Genomic DNA, 23600 nt, shown 5'->3' on the forward strand with positions numbered 1-23600 from the left:
CAATGCACTCTGATTTCCCGGCGACTTTACAGGAGGTTAACAGGGCTACAGGGGAGAGTCCCCCTGTGCCGCCGCTAAGAGGGGCAGCTGAATAACCTGCTGTTTGTTGTTTAATGTATCTGCCTACAAGAAATCCCACTTCATGGTGTCAGTGATGCTCACCTGGGCACGGGGGTGTAACTAGATTGCATGGCTGCACCGTCACAACCAGGCTCCTCCTCGCGCTCTGCTTTTGGGGGGGGGGTCTTCCATTTGCCACGCTGCCTGCATGTGCTGCAGAGTGACGTTTCGCCACGTTTTCTCCCTCAAAAGATGAGTTTGCTTCTCACAGGAGACCCATCAACCCACTGGCTGCAAATTTTGCCACTGAAGCCAAGGGAGATTTTGCCATCGGACATCAGAGAGGAACAAGATGGGGCCCAGGAAAGTTTCCAGCTGGGGATATTCTCCATATGGAGCAAAGGCAGGATCCACTCCTCCCTCCTGCAATTAGACACGGCTTCTTCCCCAAATGCCTCCCCTCCCTTCGGGTGCTCTTCCATGCAATACAGAGCTCGCCAGGGCCAGGCACCCCTGGATTAACGTGCCAAGCTTCAAACAAGCAGGGCATCGCTCTCAAGTCGAACTGGAACTGGAAGAAAGTGTCTACGCATTGAAAATGGTGCCTTTGTTCTCACTTGCAGGAGCAGCGAACAAAACATCACTGCTTTTGGTTTGCTGTGCCCTCAGAGTCCTTTCATTACCGCTTTTTAAGGGGGTGAAAATGTTGCTAACTCTTCTTTTCAAGCAAACTTTGCAAAGCTCCAGAGAGGTTCAGGAGCAAGGAAGGAGGAAGGATGAAAGACAGGAAAAATTTCTAGACCCACTCTCTCTAAACTAATTACAAGCAACGATTTTGCATGCGCAGGTGTGAAAAAAAAAGGGGCCCGCTAACATTATCACCGGCTCTTTCCCATCATCAAACACTAAGCCCGATGGTCTGTTTTGTTTGTCAAAGACACCGGCCACCCATCCAACTGGAATGACCAATTAAAAAAAAAAAAGAGAGCGATACTTGGAATAATTAATACAGCCAAGCGCTCATTTACCAATTAGGAGCTGCCACAAAATTCTGCAGCAGACAGAATCAACCCTAATTGTGTAATTTCCCCAGCTGACGCCTCCAAGTACACAGCCAGATTTAATTGGAGATTATAGGGGCTCTTTGAAGGTGCTGGGGCTACACAGCAGGGGCTCCAAACAAACAGATACAGAGGGGTAGGGAGCACTGGGGCAGAAGAGCAGTGTGTGAAAAGGGAGTTTTGTTTTTGTTTCAGGGCCAGGAAAAACAGCTGTAGAGAACAGAGGTATTGGAAAGCCTCTTTTTGCAAAGGCAGATCACGGTTTCTGACAAGGCTGCAACAAACGGGCCAATGATTTGAAGCTGCTGAAGTTCCTCTTTCTTCTTCTCTGCTGCCCATCCCTAAGGGATGCCCCATTTCTGTACTGCCCTTGGGAGAGGATGCGGGCACTCCACGTGGAGAGCCTGTCTCCGTGTTCTCCAAGGGTTTTTGCACCAAATATTCATTTCTTCTAGCACAGATTTCCTCTTGTTCTCTTGCTTTGGTATTTCCAGCTCTAGTCATCCAACAATTTTTGGGTGAAAACCCTCAAATTAACAATACTGGCTTCAAACTCATGAAGCTATTAGAATCAGCTCTCCAAGCTCTTCTCTATAAATATGAGGGTAAGAAACTCTCTTGAACAACACAAGTAAGCCAGAAAACTAACTTATCATCACCAAGGGCCAGGAGGCAAGGTTTTTATTCAGTGACATGCAATATGACAACATGCAATTAGCCAGCCCTGGATGGATTACCTCCCCCTAAATACGAATAACTATCAGTTGTATTTTTCTTTCGCATGAAAGCATTTATTGCCTTCACTCCTCTAACTACTGACGTGGCTATGTCTGATGGCCAAGCTCATACACCTCGTTAGTGGGGTATCTTTTTGCCACAAGAGATGGAGGACACAGGCCTTTGGGCTGTCCATAGGACATGGCACTGGTTATACCCACGTCTGCCTGCCCGGGATGGTCCTACAGCCCCTGTCCCTCAGTGGGATGTCCCAGCGGTGGCGGCAGTGCCAGGGTTAACAACATGGCTCCCCAGACTCAAGAGAAGATCTGTGAAGGTTAAGTGTAGTGTCTGACATCAAGTGAAGCAACATAAAGCATGTCCACGTCATGCCACGCCACGGGGTTTCACCATGCGCTGGCACGCTAAGTTAACCAACCGTTTTTGAAGCAGAAGAGAGTCCAACTTTTTATAACGAGGCCTTTAAGCAAAGCCAGCGGTTACCTTTGGGTCTAAAAAAAGACACAGCCTTGAAGTCAAGAAGACCCAGAATACAGGCTATAAATACATGCGGTGAAACGTGCATTTTCCTTTCAGTGAAGAAAACCGTGTCTTTCTGTACCATAAACCAGCTGATGTTTTGTGATACCTGTTGCTAAGAGATGGAGTTTACTACAAACCACATAAAAAAAAGGTACAGAACGATTAATTGTGCTCATCAGAAGCCGCTCTGCAGCAGTAACAAATCCTGACCAAACCTGACCCTCCCTCTACCAGGCTTCAGGAGCCCTTGAGCACCTCCACAAAGGTGCTTGTCACCTCACAGGATCTGGCCCTTAATTAGAAGCTATCAGAAAACCACTAACTGCTGTCGATGGGTCGCCTGGCACCGTAACTCACCATTACTGTCCACATACTGCACGATGCAGCGGTATGAATTCATTACAGTGGGAGACCTGTTTTAAAGACTCCTGCATGTCCAACGCTATGAGCAGGAGAAATTTTCCAGTCATGTTGAACTTCTGCCAATGTACATAGCTGATTGGGAGTTCAAATGCAAGACGTTTATTTATTAAAAACACATACACACAGGCAGCTCGCTTTGCAGAAATATAAAGAGCATAATAAAACACAACACCAACGCCTCTGAAGCATGTAATGATCCTGATTAATGCTATTGCACTTAAAGAAACAAGCACAGGGATTGAAAGGGATTCAGTGTAAAAGCACCAAGAGGCTCCGTCCTGGGGCTCCCTTCCCCACGTGAGCGAAAGAAAAAGCCAGTAAAGCCAAAGGGGTTGCTCCCGCTTATGGCATCAGTAAATTTGGCCCCTGGCTAGTGTAAATTTTATGCTCTGCCTCCAGCTACAATGCTGGTAAGGCAAAACAGCTAAAAATAAAGCAGGCCGAGGTTTGCAACGGTGTAAAACGAGTGTAATGTCAGCGTAGTAAAAGAAAAAAAAAGATAAGTGGGTTTGTCTGGATTTACATGCAAGGAGAATTTATAACTCTAGTTCACCAAGTCAGATTTGTAGAATCAAGTCTCAAAAAAAAAATAAAAAAAAAAAATTCATGCTACCGCTGCTATAGGATATTATAGCAGCAATACCACTCCTGCAGCTATTTCTAAATTTCTAGGATAAACACCATCACGGTACCAGGTCCGGGGAGTTTGCCCTCCCCATCCTAAGGTCAGCGATTTCAACATGCATGAAGAGCTGCTGCCCCAACATCTAGATGAGCCGCTCCGCTTGGGAGCCACATCTCTTTGAAACAAAAGGCCTCTGTATCCCAGAAAACAAATTACCTGTATCTTCTGACTCATCATCGTCATCTTCATCATCACCCGACGAAGGGGAGTCTAGGAGGAGAAGGAGAAAGAAATGAAGCAGAAAGAGGACGGCACGTGGGGACAGCACGTCAGACAAGGCTGTTGGTGCCACAATGGGGTCCAGCGAGGGAGGACATCCAAGCGATGGGTCACCCTTCCCTGTGGCTCCACCAGCCCGTCCTTCCCACACTGCTGGGCTGGAGACAACCAGCCAGGAGCTTTCTGAACTGGGAGACAGGTGTCATGAGTTTGCCAGTGCTCTGCCACCAGAGACTGGGGTCCAATGCAAAATACTTCTCCCTGCGCAAAGTGCTCTTCTCCTTATAAATACAAAGGCAATTCCAAAAGGGAAGTTTCTTGTTGCAGAACAAACACTCCCCCGCTTTTTTTTCCCCTCTAGCATTCACTCTGAAGACTTTTTATTTCACCACGTCTCAAAATGACAGGTCAGCATTTCTAATTCACTTTCCCTGCATTTTTCTTTTAACTCAATACACCCCTGCCACGTCTCCCCTTGTTAACTCCTTGCTAAACCACTCAGACCAAAGCTTTTAAAACCTCCCCTTGCAATCAAACCTCTCTCTTGATAGACATTTTGATGGCTACGCTGTGAAACAGTTCCCTTCGGTTATATTCCTCCTACAGAGGCACCTCGAGGCTGTAACTGAATACAGGTTAACAGGTGGGAATTTTCCATCTGTATCTCTCCAAAACATCCTGAATTGTTTCTCTTAATGTGGTTTAACATCCCACCTTCTCCAAGCTGTCCACAATGAAGTCTGAGTCCCTCTTCCCCCCACCAAATGACTACTGTAAAAGTAAATCCCATGATAAAATAGCAGCTTAGTGTTTGATTTAGTATAATTCAGTGTCTGGAAGATTTAGCATCACTGACTTTATATAATCTCCAGGAATTGTAATTTCTTTTTTAAATGAAGGCAGAATACTAACAACCCAGCAGCCTTTATATTCTGAGACAGTGGTAACAGAACTTGGCCTTAAACTCTAGAAAATAGGAAACTTTATGAGTGTTCAACATGTGGCCAGAAATGCAAAGCACTACTTCAGACCAAGCCAGGCAGAACCTCCTTCATTTCAAGATGCACTTGAGTTTTCTGCCATTCTCTGACCAGCTCAGTGGAGGTAAAAATGGGGGGTGGGGGGGTGGGGGGGGTGGAGTAGGGGGAAAAAATAAAGATAAAAAGAAGTACGGGAAAGGTAACACCAAATACTACTTCTTTGCAGAAGCTGGAGGGACTTTCCAGACATATTCACCATCTACATGAGTAAGTAACACAGGAATCATTCTTCTGCTCTGGACTGCAGTGGCGCATCCTCCTTTGCACCTTCTCCTAGGCAAAGTCTCAAGGAAGACTTCAAGCACGTACCTAACTGCAAATCCACAGTTGAGGTCCTGCTGGCAGCAGAACTAGGGAAATGCCACAGGGCTTGCTGAAAGTGAAGTGGATGTTGAGGTGTTTTGGCTGAACCAGCAGGTTTACTCAAGTCCCGGTGAAGGCAGAAACCGAGCCAAATCCCCACCAGCATCGACAGAGAAACCAGCACATTCTCAGCCCTGCACTCTCAAATTTGGTTACCCATTTATTAACGTGATCATAGTTAACTTCTGGTTTCCAATGAACCAATTGTGACCAGAGGAGCAGAATCAAGTTTTAAATCAATTCAAAAACATTTCCACAAGATTGAGGGAAGAGTCTTTGACTTTGCTTGCGTTTCAGACGAGAGATGCAGCTTAGGTTTTAAGACCAAATATCTCATGTTCAGAGCTACTGTCCTATCCAGGTTTTTTCAAAAGATGACTAAAAATTTGTAAGCTAGTTGTTAATCATTTACCAAAATAGTAATCCTTTTCAAAAGTTGACGAGTATTGGCATCAGCAAGAACTGCTAGATGCTATTCCCAAAAGGGCTTTAATTATGAATCGAAAGGGGATAAGTTTTTTAGTCTCCTGTTTTGAAGAGCTTAGTCTTTTGAAAGCTCTTTTCGCTGTACCAGCCTGCAGTCCGTGCTCGTCACAGGGGTGCTGCTCGGCCACTAAATGCAAAGGCTGTTGTGTGCGTGAAATGGTTGCAGAAACGGAGCTTCTGCCAACAGGGCTGGAGAGCGGTTTGGGTATGCAGCCTCTATTTACGATCCTCTTCAAGTGCTCAGGTTTTAAGAGGACAGTACGTTTCTTTTTGTAAACTAGCAAAACACTCAAGCCTGTGTCTGTCAAGGGAGGCATTTTAAAGAGATCAAACCCTGCTATTAATCAACCTGGTTTTCAACCCTGAAATGCCAGCTCCAGCTTCTCCTTGCTCTACCTTCGGCATCGAGCATCTCACTGTGCACTCCGAGAGTTGCTGCTGAAGAGCCAATCTGTTGCCGATTCAAAACTCATGGCCCCACGTAGGAAAATCCTGATATGCTCCTAGAATCATCTCTCAAAATGGGACTTACACATACATTCAGCTATTCTGAATATACCCAGCCTAGTTTTGCTCACTTAAGAATACAGATTGGAGCAATTCCAGTTCGTTAGTACAGATTTAAACCAGTTTAATGCAGAGAACAACTCCAGCCCTGAACATCAGATATCCACATAAATACCTGACCAGGTAACAGAGCTAATCACTGGCATTACATTTAAGAAGTGGGAACACAAACGACAAATCTCCGATAACAATCTCATCTCCGCAGTACCACGCTGAGCAATCAATACTAATTATGAAGAAATATCTGAGCATATGAGAGGCGCCACTATTGCCACATGAAGCAGGGCTTCAAAGTTTAAAACAAGTGCTGCTGACAGCTAAAACGGAGACTCCCACGTTACCAGCACTTTGGTGGTAATGACAGTGGGCTAATAGAATCAAAGACTCATAATGCTGTCAGAAAGCAGGTTCAGGTTACTCGCTTGTTCTTAAGCTGTTATTAGCTATTATTAGCAAAGAGGAAAAACACAGGGGCTTAAACTTTTTAAAAGCAGAGGATTATCAGCCCTTCCACTATTAAAAACAATTTCTCAATTTACGAACTTTTGGGGCTGGCAGCTGTTTTATTTAAGCGTGTAACCAGCTGCCCTCTTCTGCCTCCCTGCTGCCCCTTGAACTCAAAAGCATTTTAATGTCACCTAAAAAAACCAAGAGAGTAACATTTCTAACAACCTGCAGTTCCTTGGATAGTTCCAATAATCGTACCTAGTTAAAGAAAGCTTTTCAAGGGCCAAATACTTCTTTAACCATTTAATTGATATGACCTTGAAGCATTCACAGCAATCTCCAGTAAGGTTCAATGAAAAGCAGATGTTGGTGAAGGCTTGCTGAAACGAGCTTTTATTCTCACGATGGTTTGATTCTCTCACTTACACAAAATCCTATTTCTGGCACGAGAAAGCCCTTTATGGAGTGGATGTGATTTACAATCACAAACATCTCTGGGTTTGGTTTTCAGACCGAGCCCCTTGCTTTTCGACGGAACTCAACTTTTGGAAGCAAGGACCTACTGTTTAGGGATGCTTGATAAAACTCCAACAACACAAGGGCAAAGCAAAGTTTTCAAAACCTTAGATCTACAAGGGGTTAATTCTGAAAATTCAGCCTTTTAATCTATGTGATCGGGAGGTTTTCTATCTGCTTACCGTGATGACTATCCATTTACCAATGCAGCAGCCTGCAATCATGGAGATGAACTCAGTGTTAGCAGTTAGCTATCTGGGAACAACAGATTTTTCTGGCACTCTCTGTTTAGTGAACCAGGCTTGGACAGCTTGTAGCTGTTCTGTCCCACTGTCCTAATCACAGAAAATATGGCCAATGACAGCATGTGCTTTGCTAACACGGCACTTGTTTGCAATATATGAAACCCAGCAAGTACCTTTGATGAAGCACGTATTTGAGATACGCAGTTTACAGATAAGCTGCTTCCGAAACAAACCAGTAATTTGTGATAACTGGAATGAAGAGATTTATCAGCTACAATAGGAAAACAGTTTTCAGGAACTTCCAGCTTTTACATGCAATTTTGCCACTGATTTGTCACATAAAGTGAGAAAAGTCACTTAACCTCCCTGAGCCACAGTTCACTCACTCACAAAAGACTTCAAAGGCACATGTAGCATTGCATCTATTTGAGTGTTAAGGGGGATTTGGGGTTTAATCTGACTAGCACCGTTTCTAAGTCTCTCTCGGTATTAACATCAAGCTTTAACATTTGGTATGGGCATGCAAGCATTCTTCAACTGGTTTGTTTTGTCAGTCTAATCACTGTGAGGAGTTACCAGGGAGGTAGAGACCTACCAAGTACGGAAGAACACCACAAAGCAACAGCCGTGCTGAATATGTGAAGGGGCAAAAAAAAAAAAAAAATTTGAAAAAAAAATCACTGAGGCAGCTATATTTCTCAACGTACCTGTAACTCTGACCGTAAAGTTCCCCAGGACCTCGTTGGAATGCCGTGGCTTGCAACTGTACAGCCCTGAGTCATCATAGGACACATTGATTATCTTCAAAAGTTTTTGTCCAATATGAGTTCTGTTGGTAGGTGCAATCCCGATACCATCTTTAAACCAGAAAACAGACACAGAAGAGCCTTGGGTGTTACAGGAAAGTTCAATGGTATCTCCACTTCCAAACACCAACTCTTCCAGAAAGGCGGTCTCGCTCCTCAAGTATTCTGCAAATGGAGAAAGAAATGGAAATGAATAAATAAGAGCAGGTGTCAGAGAATGAAAAAGCACTTCAAAAAGAAACTTATATTTGCCCTACTGATGCTTCCACGTGCCCAGAGCACCTCCTTGCCAGAGCTGAGCCCCGCCTGCCCCAGGCAGGTGGTAATGCACAAAGACAGCCGGGCACCCTACAGTCAGGTCTCTGGCTGATCTACAAGGATGGCTTCTACCCGTAGGGACCAACACATGGCCACCCCACCAGGTGCACCACAACAAACAGCACGGACCTCTATGCAGGGTCACTGCAACACCCAGTGTTGTGTCGGGGAGGTGATCTGGCAGAAATAAGTATGTGTGCCGCAAAGTTCACAGTTCAGTCTCTGGATCTCGATTTCTTTATTCCTACTAGTCTGTCCACAACCCCTGTGAGACCCAGCAAGAAGTGGACACAAGGAGCAGAAATAGGGATAAACCCAAATTCTTAAGTGACTCTGGGTGGCCCAAAGGCAACCTCTGTGGGCTGAAGGAAACAAGGGAGAAGGGACAGAAGACACAGGGTGGAATAACTAAAATAAATGAACCCATCACCAGCTCGCTGGAGTTACTCTGTGCAACAAAGAAATCCGGAACCAAAGACCGAAATCCCTATTTCTTCAGTCTATCTACCAGCTACGGCAGTTTGTTTCACTAGTGAGGACAGTGAACCTTGCCGCTGGCTGGAGAATTTTGTTTTACCGTAGGATAATGACACAAGGAAAGGTTTAAGCTCAGAAGTCTCCCCACGGAGGAATGTGGGGCATGTTGAAAGCGTGGTTCTTGCATCTGATGGTCCTCAGGCTCATTTTAGTGACATATAAACTCACTCTTGACACTGAATGGTTTATTCATCCTTTATACCAGTTTAATGAAGAAGAATTAGCCCTCTACAGCTGCCCTCAACCCAGTGGATCAGCAGCAAGACTGCCATTCTCCTATGCTAACCAACGTTTTCACTTGGCATTGCCCTGTATCTTCTGGCTTACACCTGCTCTGAGACTGTACGCTCTGCCAGGAGTAAGAGTTTTCTTGGTTTTGTACAATGTGTATCAGGGGGGATCCTATTCCACGTTGTGGTGCTACGATTATATAATTAACAAGTAAAAAGTAATTCAAAACAGATCGGCCTGAACTTAATCCCATGATCCAAACCCAGATGGCCTGAATTGATCTCTGATAGTAATCAGATATGGATAGAGATCCTAATTTTGCAGCTTAAGCGTATTCATAGATCACAACCTGACTGTGAAACCAATGCAATTTCAGCAGCTCTGAATACCCGAGGATGTGGCATTGGCTTGAAGCTGCTCTTCTGCCATTAAGTGAAAAGGTTGGAGCAGGTTATAAGAGAAAAATGTATTGCTTTTTACTTCTTGCCACGCACGTTTTTATTCTTGTGGAAATGTAAAAATATAAAAATGTTTCAGTCAATAGCCTTGCAGGGTAGAAATGAAGAATCCTGGAGGCCTGAAAATGTGGTATTTCATGGGAGGTATCGTCTCACAGGAGGCAAAGCCCACACTCATTGGGGTTACAAAGAACCTTTCCTGTGATACCCTGGCAGCCATTCCAACTCAAATATTTTAGGGTTTGGCCAGAATTTTGTGGTATTGGTACAGTCAAAGGTTTAGGGTGGTTGGTTGGTTGTTTTTTTTTTTTTCTTTTAATAAAAAGATTTTCCCTGAAAGTGCATACTTTTAGTAAAAAGAAGGCAAAGCTCCAGCATCTCCTTCCTATCAGATCAGCACCTGTTGCGACATTTGAGCGTTCGCCCATGGTCTCTTCCCAACTGGGATATATCCTTGGGGAAAATACTGTTGAGAAATATTCTAGTTTAAGTGTTCCTTTCAGGTTTTTTTCTTCCTTCTTCTAGACTGTAAGGATTTTTTCAATGGTACCAACTTTGGCTTCCAATTAAAAAGCCCTCTATACAGCTTTGCACTTGCAGGATTGGGTGCTGATCTTTATTTGTTGACTCTGATGGAAGCTCTTGCTAATTTAATCTACTGGAAAACAAACCCCATGCAGCTGCAGAGTTCTGCCACACAAAATACACAGTTTTACCCAAGCTGTTTGCCAAATGATCAAGACTTGTATATTTTGGCTTTTGTATCATAAACCTACCAAACAGGAACAGGCCCAGACTAAGCAGAAGCCAAACTGTACTTTTTAGCCATTTAAAAGGGAATCACTCTTTTTTGAAAGCCATATCAAACCTGGGTTAATGACAAAGCAACAAACTATTTTTATAAAACATAATTAATGAATGCTGAAATGAAGAGGAAATTCACTTTAGACTCAGAGCAGAACGATTGGGGTCTGAAGCTTCTTCTGTGGAAAGAAGCATCATCTCTTGTTTCTGACAACTTTATTTTGGCATCTCTGCCCTCAATCTCCCCAGCTGGTCTCCAGCAGATATCCTAATGACTGTTAAATGCTAACTTCAGTCCCACTGACTTTATTCCTACTGATTGGGAGTAATATATGGAAAGATGGAGTGGCGAATTAAAAGGAGAATGTTACTCACGGTTATAATCTCACTTCTTTAACCAGTTTTTCAAATTTCAGTTTATATGTCTACGGCTTAAAAAAATAAACAGGACCCAAATTGGAGACCTCCACAAAGTACTTAAATGTGCACTTAATTGCTTAAGCCCTTTGCTCAACTGCAACCTTGGAGAATGAAATTTTACTATTATTATTCCTCACACAGCTTTCAAATATGATGATAAATGTAACAGTCTCATTTCCTTGCTGAGAACAGCTGAAGTTCAAAGCAGGGAACCAGAGCTCACGTCTCCCACCGGGTGCCCAGAGCCCAGAACATCCTTCCCACCTTTCAGCTGCAAGTGCCTCGTGTTTCCAACACCTCCTCAACAAGGACAGTTCCTCCACTACCAAGACATGAAGGAGACGTGAAGTTGTCCTTCCTGAGGCCAAGCATCCAGCCATCAGATTGACTTCTTCAGCTGCGGGGAGGCAGGCTTTCACATTTACTGGCCCTACGAACACACATCTCCCACATCTCAGTCCTGTGTCCTAAGAAAACCATCCTTGCTGCTGGCAAATGGCTATCCCCATGTGTCATTTAAAACCTTCCTGAAGCGTTTCTATTGCAAGTCAGGTTGCAAAGGTCCCCCCCCCCAGCTCTCCCAAAGAAAACTCCCATTTGGGATCTAGTTGACATGAACAGCATCTTTTCAAAATCCGCAGTAGACAGGTATAAATTACTGGGGAGTTAACTCATGTAGGGGTTACGGAAGCCCACTCTGCCACTTGCCAGCAGAGCAGGGATTAATGAGTTTGCAGCTTTAATGGGTTCTTAGAGAGAAGGAGGCAATCTAGGTTGTGGGCTCCCAAGATATGACTAAAATTCAACCATTTATTAGTTTAGCCAAAGCAGTAATGAGTTGAGAATCACCAAGAGACGCTTCTGATGGAGATCAGCACTTGCAGCAGCATCACTGCTGCTCGTAGCAAACGTGCCACAGAGAGAGGGGCAATTTTTAAGCTGTTCAGAGGAGCAAGAAGGCAGCAACTAGCCAGGAAGCACCTTCCACAAGGAGGAGCTGGCCCAGCAATGCTAAAATGCTTTTGTATGTATTCACTGATAAGGATAAGATACTTCATCTCCATAGCTGTTTGGCTCATCCCAGCAATAATTCACTTTCTGTGTGGTTCGCAGCTCCAAGCACTTAAGTGTGTCAGTATTTCCATCAGATGTCTGTTCCTCTTTGACATCAATACTTGTTTCTGGCTGAGCCTGGAAATGTTTTATTTTGGTTTTAACATAGGCAGCTCTCAAGAACTGCAGGAGAATATGCAGTTTTTTATTTTTTAGGTGCAAAAGGATGAGAAGGTGAAGGGTGGCAGAGTATTCCTGGGCTGCTTATGGCCTCCCAAAAACTTCAAGCCAACCTAGAGGCTGGCTGGTGCCCTCCTCGGTGTCAGGGACTATTTCCAGGTGCTGTGGCAGGAAGCACGGTGCCCGTGGGAGGCTCGATGGGGTGCAGGAGCCCTGGGGCCCCACAGCACCTCACAAGGTGCTGGGTCCTGGCTCCAGGACAGTCCATCTGGTTATTTCTCTTCACCTATGTTTTTCCTCCTGGAATAGCTTCCCACAATTCTGCTTTTCCAAACATCAAAGTGTTTGGAAGCCTCCGGAGGGACTGCTCAGGCAGGTACACACCTCCCCCATCATTATCATCATCGTCATCATCCCACTCCAGCGAGCATCCCGCAGCCAGCACACATCACCACACAACCAAAACCCACCGGGACTCCCACCACAGATGGCTCAAGACACACAACCTTCAGTATCACCAGCAAAATATTCCTCACTCCACCCTCAATCCTGGCAATCCAGGAGAGGCTTTTGGGGATTGCTTCACAGCCCAGTGGTGGAATGGACTGAGAGGCTCATTTCTAAGTAAGTGGATCACATTTTTCCTCTTTCAAGATGGACAAGCTGCATTTGACATGTTAACATACAGAAAGATAGCAGCACTCCACGCACTCCTCTCTTCGGGTTAATTTGAAAATGTTTCTTGTTCTGTGTATTTTATTGTACCAAATCTACCATGATAGGATATATTATAGGATCACAGAACAGCAACCGTGCCGGAGCTTTCTCCTGTTGAGCTTGGTACCTCATTCCCAGGGGGATGGTGGTTACAGCCACCAAGTTGGTGGCTAACTGCTGTAGGGATATGGAAACCCCCCCCAGCCCCAGCATCGCTGGGATGAATAAGGCCATGATGGTAAAGAGCACACAGACTATCTCCAGGCTCAGACCTGGAGCCGTGTCCTCTAAACAAGTGTCCCACCTGTGTTAAAAGGGGCCCACAGTATTATTCACCCCCACAACAGTGTTTTTCCCAATATCTGTGTCACTGCTCATGGGATGGGGCCGCTTCCTCACCTCACCTCGGGACTTCTGCACGAGGAAGAGCAAACCCTGCTGCCCAGAAGGGAAATAAAACACTTTTCTTGCCGAACACTGTTCACTTGGGACTGGCCTTAATTTAAAAAGCAGCCAGGAGGGATGACAGGCAGCCCCAGTGCCACCTCCCCATGAGCATCCTGTGATGTTTTTGTGCAGCCCCTGCAGCAAGGCGAGCTCACCTAAAGTCACCGCGTACCCTCACAGTACCACGGGGAGCTGATGGGGTACTTTTTACACGTGTATTTTTGGTGGTGCTTTATGCAAGGCAAAGCTTCCTCTCCTTTCTGCAGCAGCCACGACGGTGCCGGTGGCAGAGCATCCCTGCCTGGCCACAGCCATGCCACCCCAAAGGGCACATCACCAGCCTGACATAGCAAAATAGAATATATAAACCCAGAAGTTTTATGTGGTTTACATATATAATATTAAATATATTTCTAAATTTATATATAACTATACATACATGCATAATATTATATATAGTGTTTTATTTATATATTATATATAACATTTTATATATAATTTTAAAAGTATTATATTTTTTATATTTTTTTATATATATCCTGTCTTCTCTCTTCCCCTCTTTTCTCCCCCTCCAAGGTGAAGACCCCTCTCGGAGCACGTTTCCCAGCATCAGGCTGCAGCCATCCCAGGAAGAAGGGGCTCCAGCAATCACAGCAGCACGGGATGCCTTGCCAAAGCAACATTATTTCCTGAAACAGTGGTCAGCCGAGTTACCTCCCCGGCTCAGTGGGGCTCACACCTCAGCAAAAATTAAAAAATCTGGTTGCTTCTGTAAAAGCCTAAACCATGATCGAGAAATGTGCCTTTAGGAAACCAGGTCTGAAAAGGGTTTGATTCCATCATCTGAAGGTGCCACTTTATCTTTCACCTACTGCATGTGTTTGCTTGGGGGTGGGGGGTGGTAGTTCTCCTGGAAAAGCTTAAAATAGCTTTCCTAATAATAATGCAAGGTAAACTGTTTATACTGTATTACCACCACAGTGGCCTATGCAATTGTTACCAGACAACATGTCTTCCAAAGATGTCAACAAGTGTGCTGCACTGTATTAACATCCAGTGGGGATTTTTTTTTAGGTCTGTGTTAGGAGGAAAGCAAACTTTTTTTCCTACAGAATTAGCAGAATGATAACCAGGTTTAATTCTGTCATATGCAGCTTTCTTCATAGACAAGAGATTATGGAAAGAAAAAAAAAATCTCTCGTGTTTAGCTTGGCTATCCCCGACAGCGACTTTGGAAGAGCTTCCCTTCCCGAATGGAAAAGCAGATGTTGCAAATCTGCCTTATCTATGGAGCAACTGTTGACTCTGTTGTGCAAATCCTAATTTACATCTGCATGAAAGGTTTCAGAGATTAGATGGCATTCAAGGAGGAATATTAGCTTTTCTCCCTCCCTCCAGCCCTCCTTTGAATGGATTTACTACTGGCAATTAGCTTTCTGTTCCACCGGCCAAGTAGAAAACAGGATTCATCAGGACTCTACAGTATCCTCCTTTTAATGGACTGTTTTCTCAAATCACCCAATTCAGATGCTGAGAGCTAGAAGAAGAAATAAATCGTCACAAAGCTAAAATAGTTACAAAAACACTTTGGCCAGGAGGATTTCCCTGTAGCACTTGGAAAGCCCTGAGGAAGAAAAAAAAAAAACCCAAGAGAACAAATCAAAGGGGTCTCCTGGCTACACCTAACAAAAATGGGAATGCAAAACCCAAGAGTCACAAAGCTTTGGTTGCTGCTGGGAGCCCAGAGCCTGTCCCAAGGACAGCCTTCAGCTGGGGCTTTGCTGGCTTAAAGGAACAGGCAGCGATGGGAGTTTTCCTTAAAATTTGGCCAGACTGTGCAATCACTACCCGTATCTATCTCACAGTTCTGTACTCCTTGAGGTTTGGCATTTTTTTTAACAGAAATAAAAGAATTGTCCCACAAGTCAGGGAACGGTGGAGCGGAGACACAGCAGCGTGGGGATGCCGAGGTCCCCAGGCTGTGCTGGTCTGTGTGTCCTATGAGAGCTCCCAGCTCATGCTGAAGCACCTCAAGGATGCCCATGCAGATGGTTCCTGCTCTCCCAGGTGCCAAAGCCTTTGTGCTTTACTCAAGAGGAGGGCAGCAATGAGCTGTATCAGATCTCAGCAGCCCACGCCAGTCCCAGCCTGGCACGTGGGCAAGAGAGCGCGTCCTTGTAGCTGGTTTGCCCACATGTCACACAGCCCACCTCACCCGACTGCGGAGGCCAAATGTGGTCAACCCAGACTGCTCCCTACTCAAGGCAGAGTGACAGGACACCCGTTGGGCTGATGCTAGGTGGAACACAAGAGACTGTGCCGACAAGTTGTTGTCTTTTTGGTGTCTGCCTCTTGTTGCCTCTGAAAAATGGTGGCCAGCTTGGCCCCAGCCATAGCACAACATAGCAGGGTCATCCCGGCTAGATCTCAACAGATGCCACCACAAAATGGCTGATGCTTTTACATTGCCACGACCCCTTTCTAAAGCCGATGGAGGCGGCTATGGAAACTGAGGCACAGAGTGAGGCTTCCCAGCGTCCCAACAGACTGAGCAAAGCTCGTCCCCATCACAGCAGGACTGGGTCCTGTCGAAGCGTGGAAGCTCTGAGCAAACCTGTGTTCTTCAGCATCAGTGCTCCATGCCATCCCTCCTGCTTCGCCAGATCAGGCTACCTGGTGGAGTTTTGTAGGTGACGCACACCAAGCAATTAGCAAAGTTTGCAACAAGAACTACAGATTACGCAAATGAGTGCTCCACAAAGCATAATGAAAGGAGAGAAAGTCAATCTTTGGAGATGTTTTTGAACTGTCTTAATAAATCCTTAAAAGAATAAGAATGTATTGTTGAAAAATTATTTTGAGTTATTTTTTTCTGGGCTCTTCCTCTACACCCTCATTTCCCTCCTAAAATCCTTCACAACTCCATTACTTTTGAATTTTTGACCTCCAGGGTGGGTTTTCAGCTACTTAGTGAATTCTAGCAAAATGTTCACCACCTCTTAAGTGCTCTTGCAGATAAGTTTTTAAGCAGCAAGTTCACCAGGCCCAGAAGTTTAGGTTTACCTCAGAGGAACTTTTTCAGGATGCAAAGACTCAGGATCCCTTTACGATTCCCGGGCAGGCCTGGCCCTGGCAGTTACTTGTGATGCTTTTCTGAAGTGGGCTTTGAGATCACATGGCATCAGAAAAAATTTACCATAAAGCCCCAACCTTTCCCCTTCGGTTCACAGCTATGCAGCTCCCAAATCCCAGCTCCTCTCCATTTCCCTCGCACTTTTAATGTGCGCTCCTCTAATCTTCATTTAATGCAGGCAGCTGGCGGCAAATACCCCCGAACAATGACTTTAATCCCAAGTATCCTGAAGCCCCCCCCTTCCTCCCCGCATCGAAATTGAGGGGGGAGAAAAAAAAAAAAAAGAACAGCCTCATGACAGCAAGATGGAGAAATCCAAGCTATCCACTGGGCCAAAGGAGCAGAAAGACACAATGAGCTAAATTTTGCCTGGTTCGCTAATTAAAAACGGAAGCTGCTCCACTCCGGAGCCAAGGCGGGGAGGTGGGGAGGGTTTTCATGCTATTCAAAAAATCGGCTTCCAACTGGGACCATATTCACTCTACATTAATTGTCATTCCAACTACGAGTGTCCTAGTTTCAAAATGAAAACTACTCTCCAGTGTAGCTAGTGAAAACTAACACCAGTTTCGAGGCATTAAACAAAATTTATTGATTGCATTTTCCCACCCACTAAAACTTTAATAAGCATTAAACCTCAAACTCCTGGCCCCGTTTCCTCCCTCTACCCTCTCTCTCCATAAAAAGGGTCAGGCTCCTCTATATGGAGATTAGGACTTAATGTTTGGTATTTGTTTATGAGCCTATCAATTGCCTCTATTTCGGGGGGGGGGGGAAGCACATCTGAAAAAAACCCCTTCTTGTACACAGATTAAGAGAGGGCAAAGGTTTAGGGTAGTTTGGGTGGGTTTTTTTCCAACTGATTGTGCGTTTTAGATATATGACGGGTCATGTTCATGTGAATGAAAATAAGTAAATATTCCCCTTTTTGCAAGTTTCCCTTGAGTTACATAAAATGGTTATTTTTCAAAGATCTCTACGTCTCCGTAATAACACGCAGTACTCCAAGTCTTCTCTGCTAGCTGTTTTCAGCTGTGTAAGAGGAAAAAAAAAAATTAATTTGGGGGCCACTCTGTCTGCATACTTAGTAAAGAAAACAAAGGCCAAACATTTGAAATGCAAAGGTCAATGATTAAGCCCAGAAATCCATATCTAGGCATCAAAATGAGTAGCCAGATTTTAAGAGTGCTTAAGTGACTTAAATGCAGAGCCTGACCTGGCTCAGCATCTTTCAAAAACCAAGCCTGCTATTTCAGTGCCTCAAGCGAGATTTAGGTGCCAGGTACCCAAATTGGAGAAGTTTAACAGTAATCTCCTTTTGTGAAGTCTGATCCACTTTAATCTGAAGTTGCGAATGACAAATGAAGATTTTGTTATTTAAAAAGCACATCTAACTAAAGCTGAGACACTTTGTCCTTGTGTTAAACTCAACTCTTATCCTTCAGCATTATTAGGAAGAGTTGGGAGAGATAGCAAAAGAAAAGTGGATGTCAAAAATTCTTTTATTTCTCTTCTTTAAAGAAGGCTGCTAAAGGGATTAGACAGCTTTGAGTTCACTGCTCTGTTAAATCAACCTTACAATATTTTTTCAGCTTGTTTGACTTGCTGTTTCTGTATACATTTGTGTTTTCACCTTTCTGCATTCAAATCCCACGCTTAGCGTTTGTTCTGTGCTTCTCACAGGAAACTTGGTCCGTTCTTTATTTGTATTAAGTCTACGGAGTTATAGAAAACAGACTTGGAAAACAATCCCTAAATTAGCAGGACTTAGCGGCTTCCATGCATACGCGCGCACACACAGGGCATCGCATACCATCCGACCCAAACGCGGTGGTTTATCATTTCCAGCAGCAACAGCAGGGCATCAGGTTCACCAGAACAGACCTTTTAATGGTCTCCTGCAACCGTATCTATTACGGTGGGTTTCGGAATGCACGTAATAAATTAAGAGAGAGTTCAAGGAAGTCATGCGTGTCTAGGTTCCCACTCCCTTCAAGCAGTTTTAATGTCCCCAAATAATCATCTTCTACGACCTGTACCGCGCGGGGCTCCGGTAATACCAGTTAGCAAGTCAGACACCTCTATACAGAGCTATTTTAATGCTGCTGTACAGAAATCGACTCTCTGCAGAGGGTTGTTTCCAGTGTCCTGCAGCAGGACATGGCTGGTCCTGCCTGCACAAGCCAGGGACCTTCCACAGGCACCTTTGGACACCTGCCCCGTCCTCCACAGTCTGATTTTCCCAGCTTTTCCCTTCCTTCCCCCATCAGAAATACTTTCAAAACCTCTTTCTCTCTGCAAACGAGCATCCAAGCGTCCGAGATGGACGCTGTTGCAACAGCAGGATGGCCATCGCAACAGGCAAGCCAAGGGAGAAAGAAAACAGCCATTTCTCTCCGGCAGATGGAAAATGTGGATGATAAAAACCGAGCTCCGCAGCCCTCCCCCAACCTGGATTTGTCTGAAAGTCAGGCATCGAAGTTAAGCTTCAGCCACGGTCCCTTGGGTGGGATGGGTGGATGAACCACCACCGCGTACCACTAGTGAAGACATGAATTTGGACAACCTCCCCACATATTTACACCCATTTATCCACACTGAAGTACACACCTGTAAATGGAGCAAGAGCTGCCCACAGCAGTGAGATGAGGTTTTGAATGACCCAAAACCTGGGGTCTGGCCCCTCCACTGCCTTTCCAAGGCTGGGTGGCTAATTCAGGGTCACCTCCTCTTCCTCCCTGCCCCAAGACACCACGTGTTGCTTCTCCGGCTGCTCCTTCTCATTCCCCAAACAGCCAGGCTCGAGCACTGGGTGAAGTGATTCCTGCAAAGACTGCACCGCTTGTCCGCACCTCATTTACTATGCACTGGGAGGAGGGGGCAGAGAGGGAGAAAACCTCCACTTCAGACATTTACACATATTTTGAAAGCACCTGAGGAGGTTTCAGGCCCTTTTTTGCCAGGACTAACACATTCCACCCACAAGATGACCTTATTCAGAGCACAGACGGCTCCTCGCAGGAAGGATTTACATTGCGTGGGGTCACCAGATCCAGCATTGGGCGGGCAGCGACCCACTGCCAAAACCAGAGCAGTGGGTACAAACCTGCCTCTTTTTGCCCCTGCACTGAGAGAGATGGGGTGAAGGGGAAGCCCTGCTGTCCCCCGCCAGCAACCTTTGTGGTCCCCATTCCTCCACGAAGCCTTTCCTGATGGAGAAGCCCACTGTCTTCTCAAATCTCAAGGTGCCAGCACACCTACACATAAAAATGAAGCAGAAATCTCATTCCTTCACTAAATAATACACAGATTGGAGCCCCAGTACAACTCAATAAACATTTTCTAGGAGTTATTTTCCTTTTTGTGTGGGCAGATCTAAAACCCTTTCTGCGGCAGGAGGTTTCAGACTTGGGTTTCCATTGCCTCCTTGTCCAAATAATGGCAATACTAATTGAACCACTGGCCAAAAGAAAATTAAATGTGACCCCTTCATGCATACTCTGGGGGTTCCCATTTGCTCCTGCAGCTCTCCTCTGCTCTACCTGAAACAAGGCAAGAGAAGGTGCCGCTGTCAAGGTGTCTCCCTCCAAGATACCCAAGGCTGAAAGAAAGGTTGAGTATCTGTAACACAGTATCTACACTGTATTTATGTAAACTTCAGAGTATTTACTGTATTTACATTGTACCCCAGCTAGGATGGGAGCAGGGGGTGCAGGAGGGTGGCTTTACCGAGTATCTTCAAGGCTAACATGAACACTCCCTGAGAGCAGCTTATACTCTTGTTCCTAAGCCAGGGAAATCAGGAGCCTGGAGAGCCTGAAACTTATCTTTATGCTTAATTACAGATTTCAAGTGCCTCACTCCAGGCCCCCACTTACACACTTTGGACTCTGATGCCTTTGGGCCAAGCTGGACTAAATGCTTTACACTTGCTCATCACTCGCTACGTTCAGGAGTGTTTAACTCAGAAGAAGGTGGGTGATGGATTTGTAGCAACTTTGGGCAGAGATGCAGAGAGAACACTATCTGCCGTTTCTTACTTCTTTTTTTTCCCTTCCTTTCTGTAATTAATCAATTCGCAAATTGGGAGGCAAGAGTTTTCTTGCAGTCTCCTCTTCCGATCACCCCTGCAAAGCAAAGGCTAAGAAGGACACGTCAGGGCGGCCGCAAGGTCGAAGTGCTGCCCGTGGAGCAGCAGTAGGGCCGGTCAGTGGGAGTGCTGGGCTCCCAGCCCCGCCGCTCGTCCCACCCAGGGGCCTCCCGGGGCACAACCCACCGCACGCTGCAAGAAAGAGGCTTTCTGAGTTTTCCCTGGAAAAAAAAAAAAAAAAAAAAAAAATTGCTTTCACGGAAAGCTGCGAGATCATGCATAACACACTGGCCATAAAAATGAATGTATTTTTTATTTTGTTTTTTTTCCAATTGCATTCCCTCACAGTTCATCTCTTACGCAGTAAACACCAGCCAATTTATGCACCTCCATTTACCAGCCCCCCCACTGCTGCATGAATCCCCAGCCTATTAACATAACTATTTAAACTGGACATGTTTTCTTAAACATTCTTCTTCTTTCATAAACTGCCAAGTGACAGTTGTTTACTGTCAACAAGCCCGGGTACTCTAAGACAGGGAGAAATATGCCCTTTCAAAAGGCAGACATCGGCTACCAAAGGAAGATTAAAATCTGATATTTTTCTCTTCTCCCTCCCCAAAAATGCTTTATTCCTACAGATACACATGATACAGATCAGGAGAGATGGTACTATGCCTAATTCCATTCATTCTTTTAATTAAAGACAGGCTCATGGAGGATTTATCTTTGGTTGCACATGCTAGTTGTCAGGGCACACTTTTAACTCCCTAATCTTCCCATTGCAACTGTTTTTTTCCCCTTCACTTTTAGCTTCGATACCGCTGTCTCCCAAGGCACATCTCAGGGAATCAGCATGCTCATCTTGCACAGATCCTGCTACCGGCTAGGAACAAAATGCTCGCCTGGGGGAATCTATATAGAGAAGTTAAAAAATTTTAAATAAAAATCAAATCATTGGTTAGATTGAGACCTACCATCTCCAAACACGCTGCTGAAATATTTTGCTGGGAGCGAATTTCTTGTGCTTGAGTCTTGCACATGAAAGGGAGATATATGGAAAAAAAAAAATCAAACCAACCCAAACATCTGAGAAAACTCCTTTTTTCCCCAGCTCTGCTCTGCCTGCCTGCGAAGCACCGGGAAAGCTCCTCTGCCAGCTCCTGTCCCTGTGCAAGCAGCCCCGGAGCTCGGCAGCCCCAGCCTGCCCGTGGCCGGATCAGCCCCAGCTCGGCCCCAGCTGCCTGCCGACCCCCGCGGGGGATTATTAACACTTTCCCCGGCGCATTGTGCCGCTCCCAGATCACGGCGTTGGGGGCTAATGCCGGCCGACACCGATACGATGGAACCAAGGATGGGGCATGAAGGGATGGCGGCGGGCGCCGCGGCTCGGCTCCGTGCCGGACTCACGCCAGAGTCACCGGGAGCCCGGGCGGTGGCCGTCACCGTGGTCTCCGGTGCTCGTGTTTGGGCTGCGACGCTGCCGCCCGCTTGCATTGAAGCTGGAGCTATAAAAACCAGGATGGGAAGCGAAGGTCTGTGTTACAGCAGGTCGACAGGAACGGGAGGTGACAGAGAGCCAGGGATCACCCCCATGAAGTGGCACCCGGCATCTCCCCACCCCCAAACTGGGGAGCCCTTTTACTTGCGGAATTTCCTCTGGTTGTTAAAATGTTTGGGTCATTAGAAAACTTTCCAAATAATCCCTGCTTATGCTAAATAGCTGCTCCCACCACTGTGAAGGGCTTCAGCCTGCTCCCTTGGAAATCAATGGGGGCTTTTTTGCTTAGGATTCAATAGGCGCAAGATCAGGACCTCATTATTATTTTTACAGGACTACAAGCAGCAGAGAATGGTAAAACCCCCAAACAAAGCAACAACCCTCCAAACCAGGAGCCAAACTCGCCATGAAGAATCTTTACAAGCTCTGCCAAGCAAAGTGAAATTAAAAATCCAATTCTTGGGAGCTTTTTGGTTTTTTGACAGGAAAAGCATAAGGTTGATAAAGGCTGGGCTCATCATTTGGATCCAGGAACATCTCCCGTAGCTCACTTTTCATTAAAAGAAAAGCCTTCATAGATGCGTATTTTGCCTTACCCAGGGGGAGTGAGTAAGAGGGGATGAGTTGTCAGTCCAGGGTGATGCACATTAGTTACCCTGCAGCACCCTGTGGAGCCCAGAGCAGAAACACCTTCAGGGCTTCACATGATCTCCTCTTCCCCACCTCAGGAAGAACCCCCCCAGCAAGTCCCTCTGCAGAGCCACCACCAGCAACACATGGGACTAGGTGGCTCCTGAGACACTGGCCCTGCTACAGGGACCACATCTCCACCCCATCTCCACACAGGCCAGGTGCCGCCAGCATTTTGTGAGAGGACCTTCAGAGATGCTCTCGTCCACAGCACCCTCCTCAGAGCTCTACGACAGTCAAGTTCTCCACTTCTTGCCTGCTGCCTTGCATTGCTCCTCTCTCTTGGCATCAGTGAGAACTCACCTACGCACCACATCATAACCACCGCAAGGTTTGGCCCCTAAGCAATATTCAACTATTTCGCTGACTCCCGTACACCCAGCTTGCCCCAGGTCAACTCCAAAACACTTCAACTCCATTACTTCTGGGTGATCCTTATAACCTAGCAGTGATCTGGTCTCCAAAGCTTTACTGATTTAACTGCATCATCTGAAGTATTTTAGTGAGATTCCTTGTGAACAGCACAAGGTAATTAGGTGCAATAAAGGCACAACTACAAAACGCTCCAATTTCTAGGACAAAAGCATTAAACGAAGATAAGCCAACAAACACTTTCATCAGTTATCGAACGGCAGGAGCTGGGAAGCCCTCCTTGCAGGTCTCTGGCACGTCATGGTGCACCATGATTGCCTGTTACTTCTTTTCCCTAAAAACCTTATCCTCGAACTAAGGGACGTAGCCATGGCTTGGCTCCTTGGGTGAAAAGGAAAAGAGGGGGAAAAAAACCCCCAGACCAACGCGCTGCCGTGTGTCAGCTTGACATCTGCAGGCAGTTCAATGGCT

At 45.7% G+C, this 23600-nt stretch overlaps 1 protein-coding gene across 4 annotated transcripts in view; it reads right to left on the reverse strand.

Moving 5' to 3' along the window:
• The window catches only part of FGFR3 (fibroblast growth factor receptor 3), a 55379-nt gene that overhangs the window by 25000 nt on the left and 6779 nt on the right, over nucleotides 1-23600 (reverse strand). For all 4 annotated transcript variants that reach the window (XM_075752688.1, XM_075752687.1, XM_075752686.1 and 1 more), the window contains exons 3-4: nucleotides 8080-8343; nucleotides 3646-3699 (exon numbers count right to left, since the gene is read on the reverse strand). In XM_075752688.1, coding sequence (XP_075608803.1) covers nucleotides 3646-3699; nucleotides 8080-8343 — 318 coding nt within the window. The remainder of the gene's footprint in view (nucleotides 1-3645; nucleotides 3700-8079; nucleotides 8344-23600) is intronic.

This window comes from Balearica regulorum, chromosome 4 (assembly GCF_011004875.1).
Source record: "Balearica regulorum gibbericeps isolate bBalReg1 chromosome 4, bBalReg1.pri, whole genome shotgun sequence".
NCBI lineage: Eukaryota > Metazoa > Chordata > Aves > Gruiformes > Gruidae > Balearica > Balearica regulorum.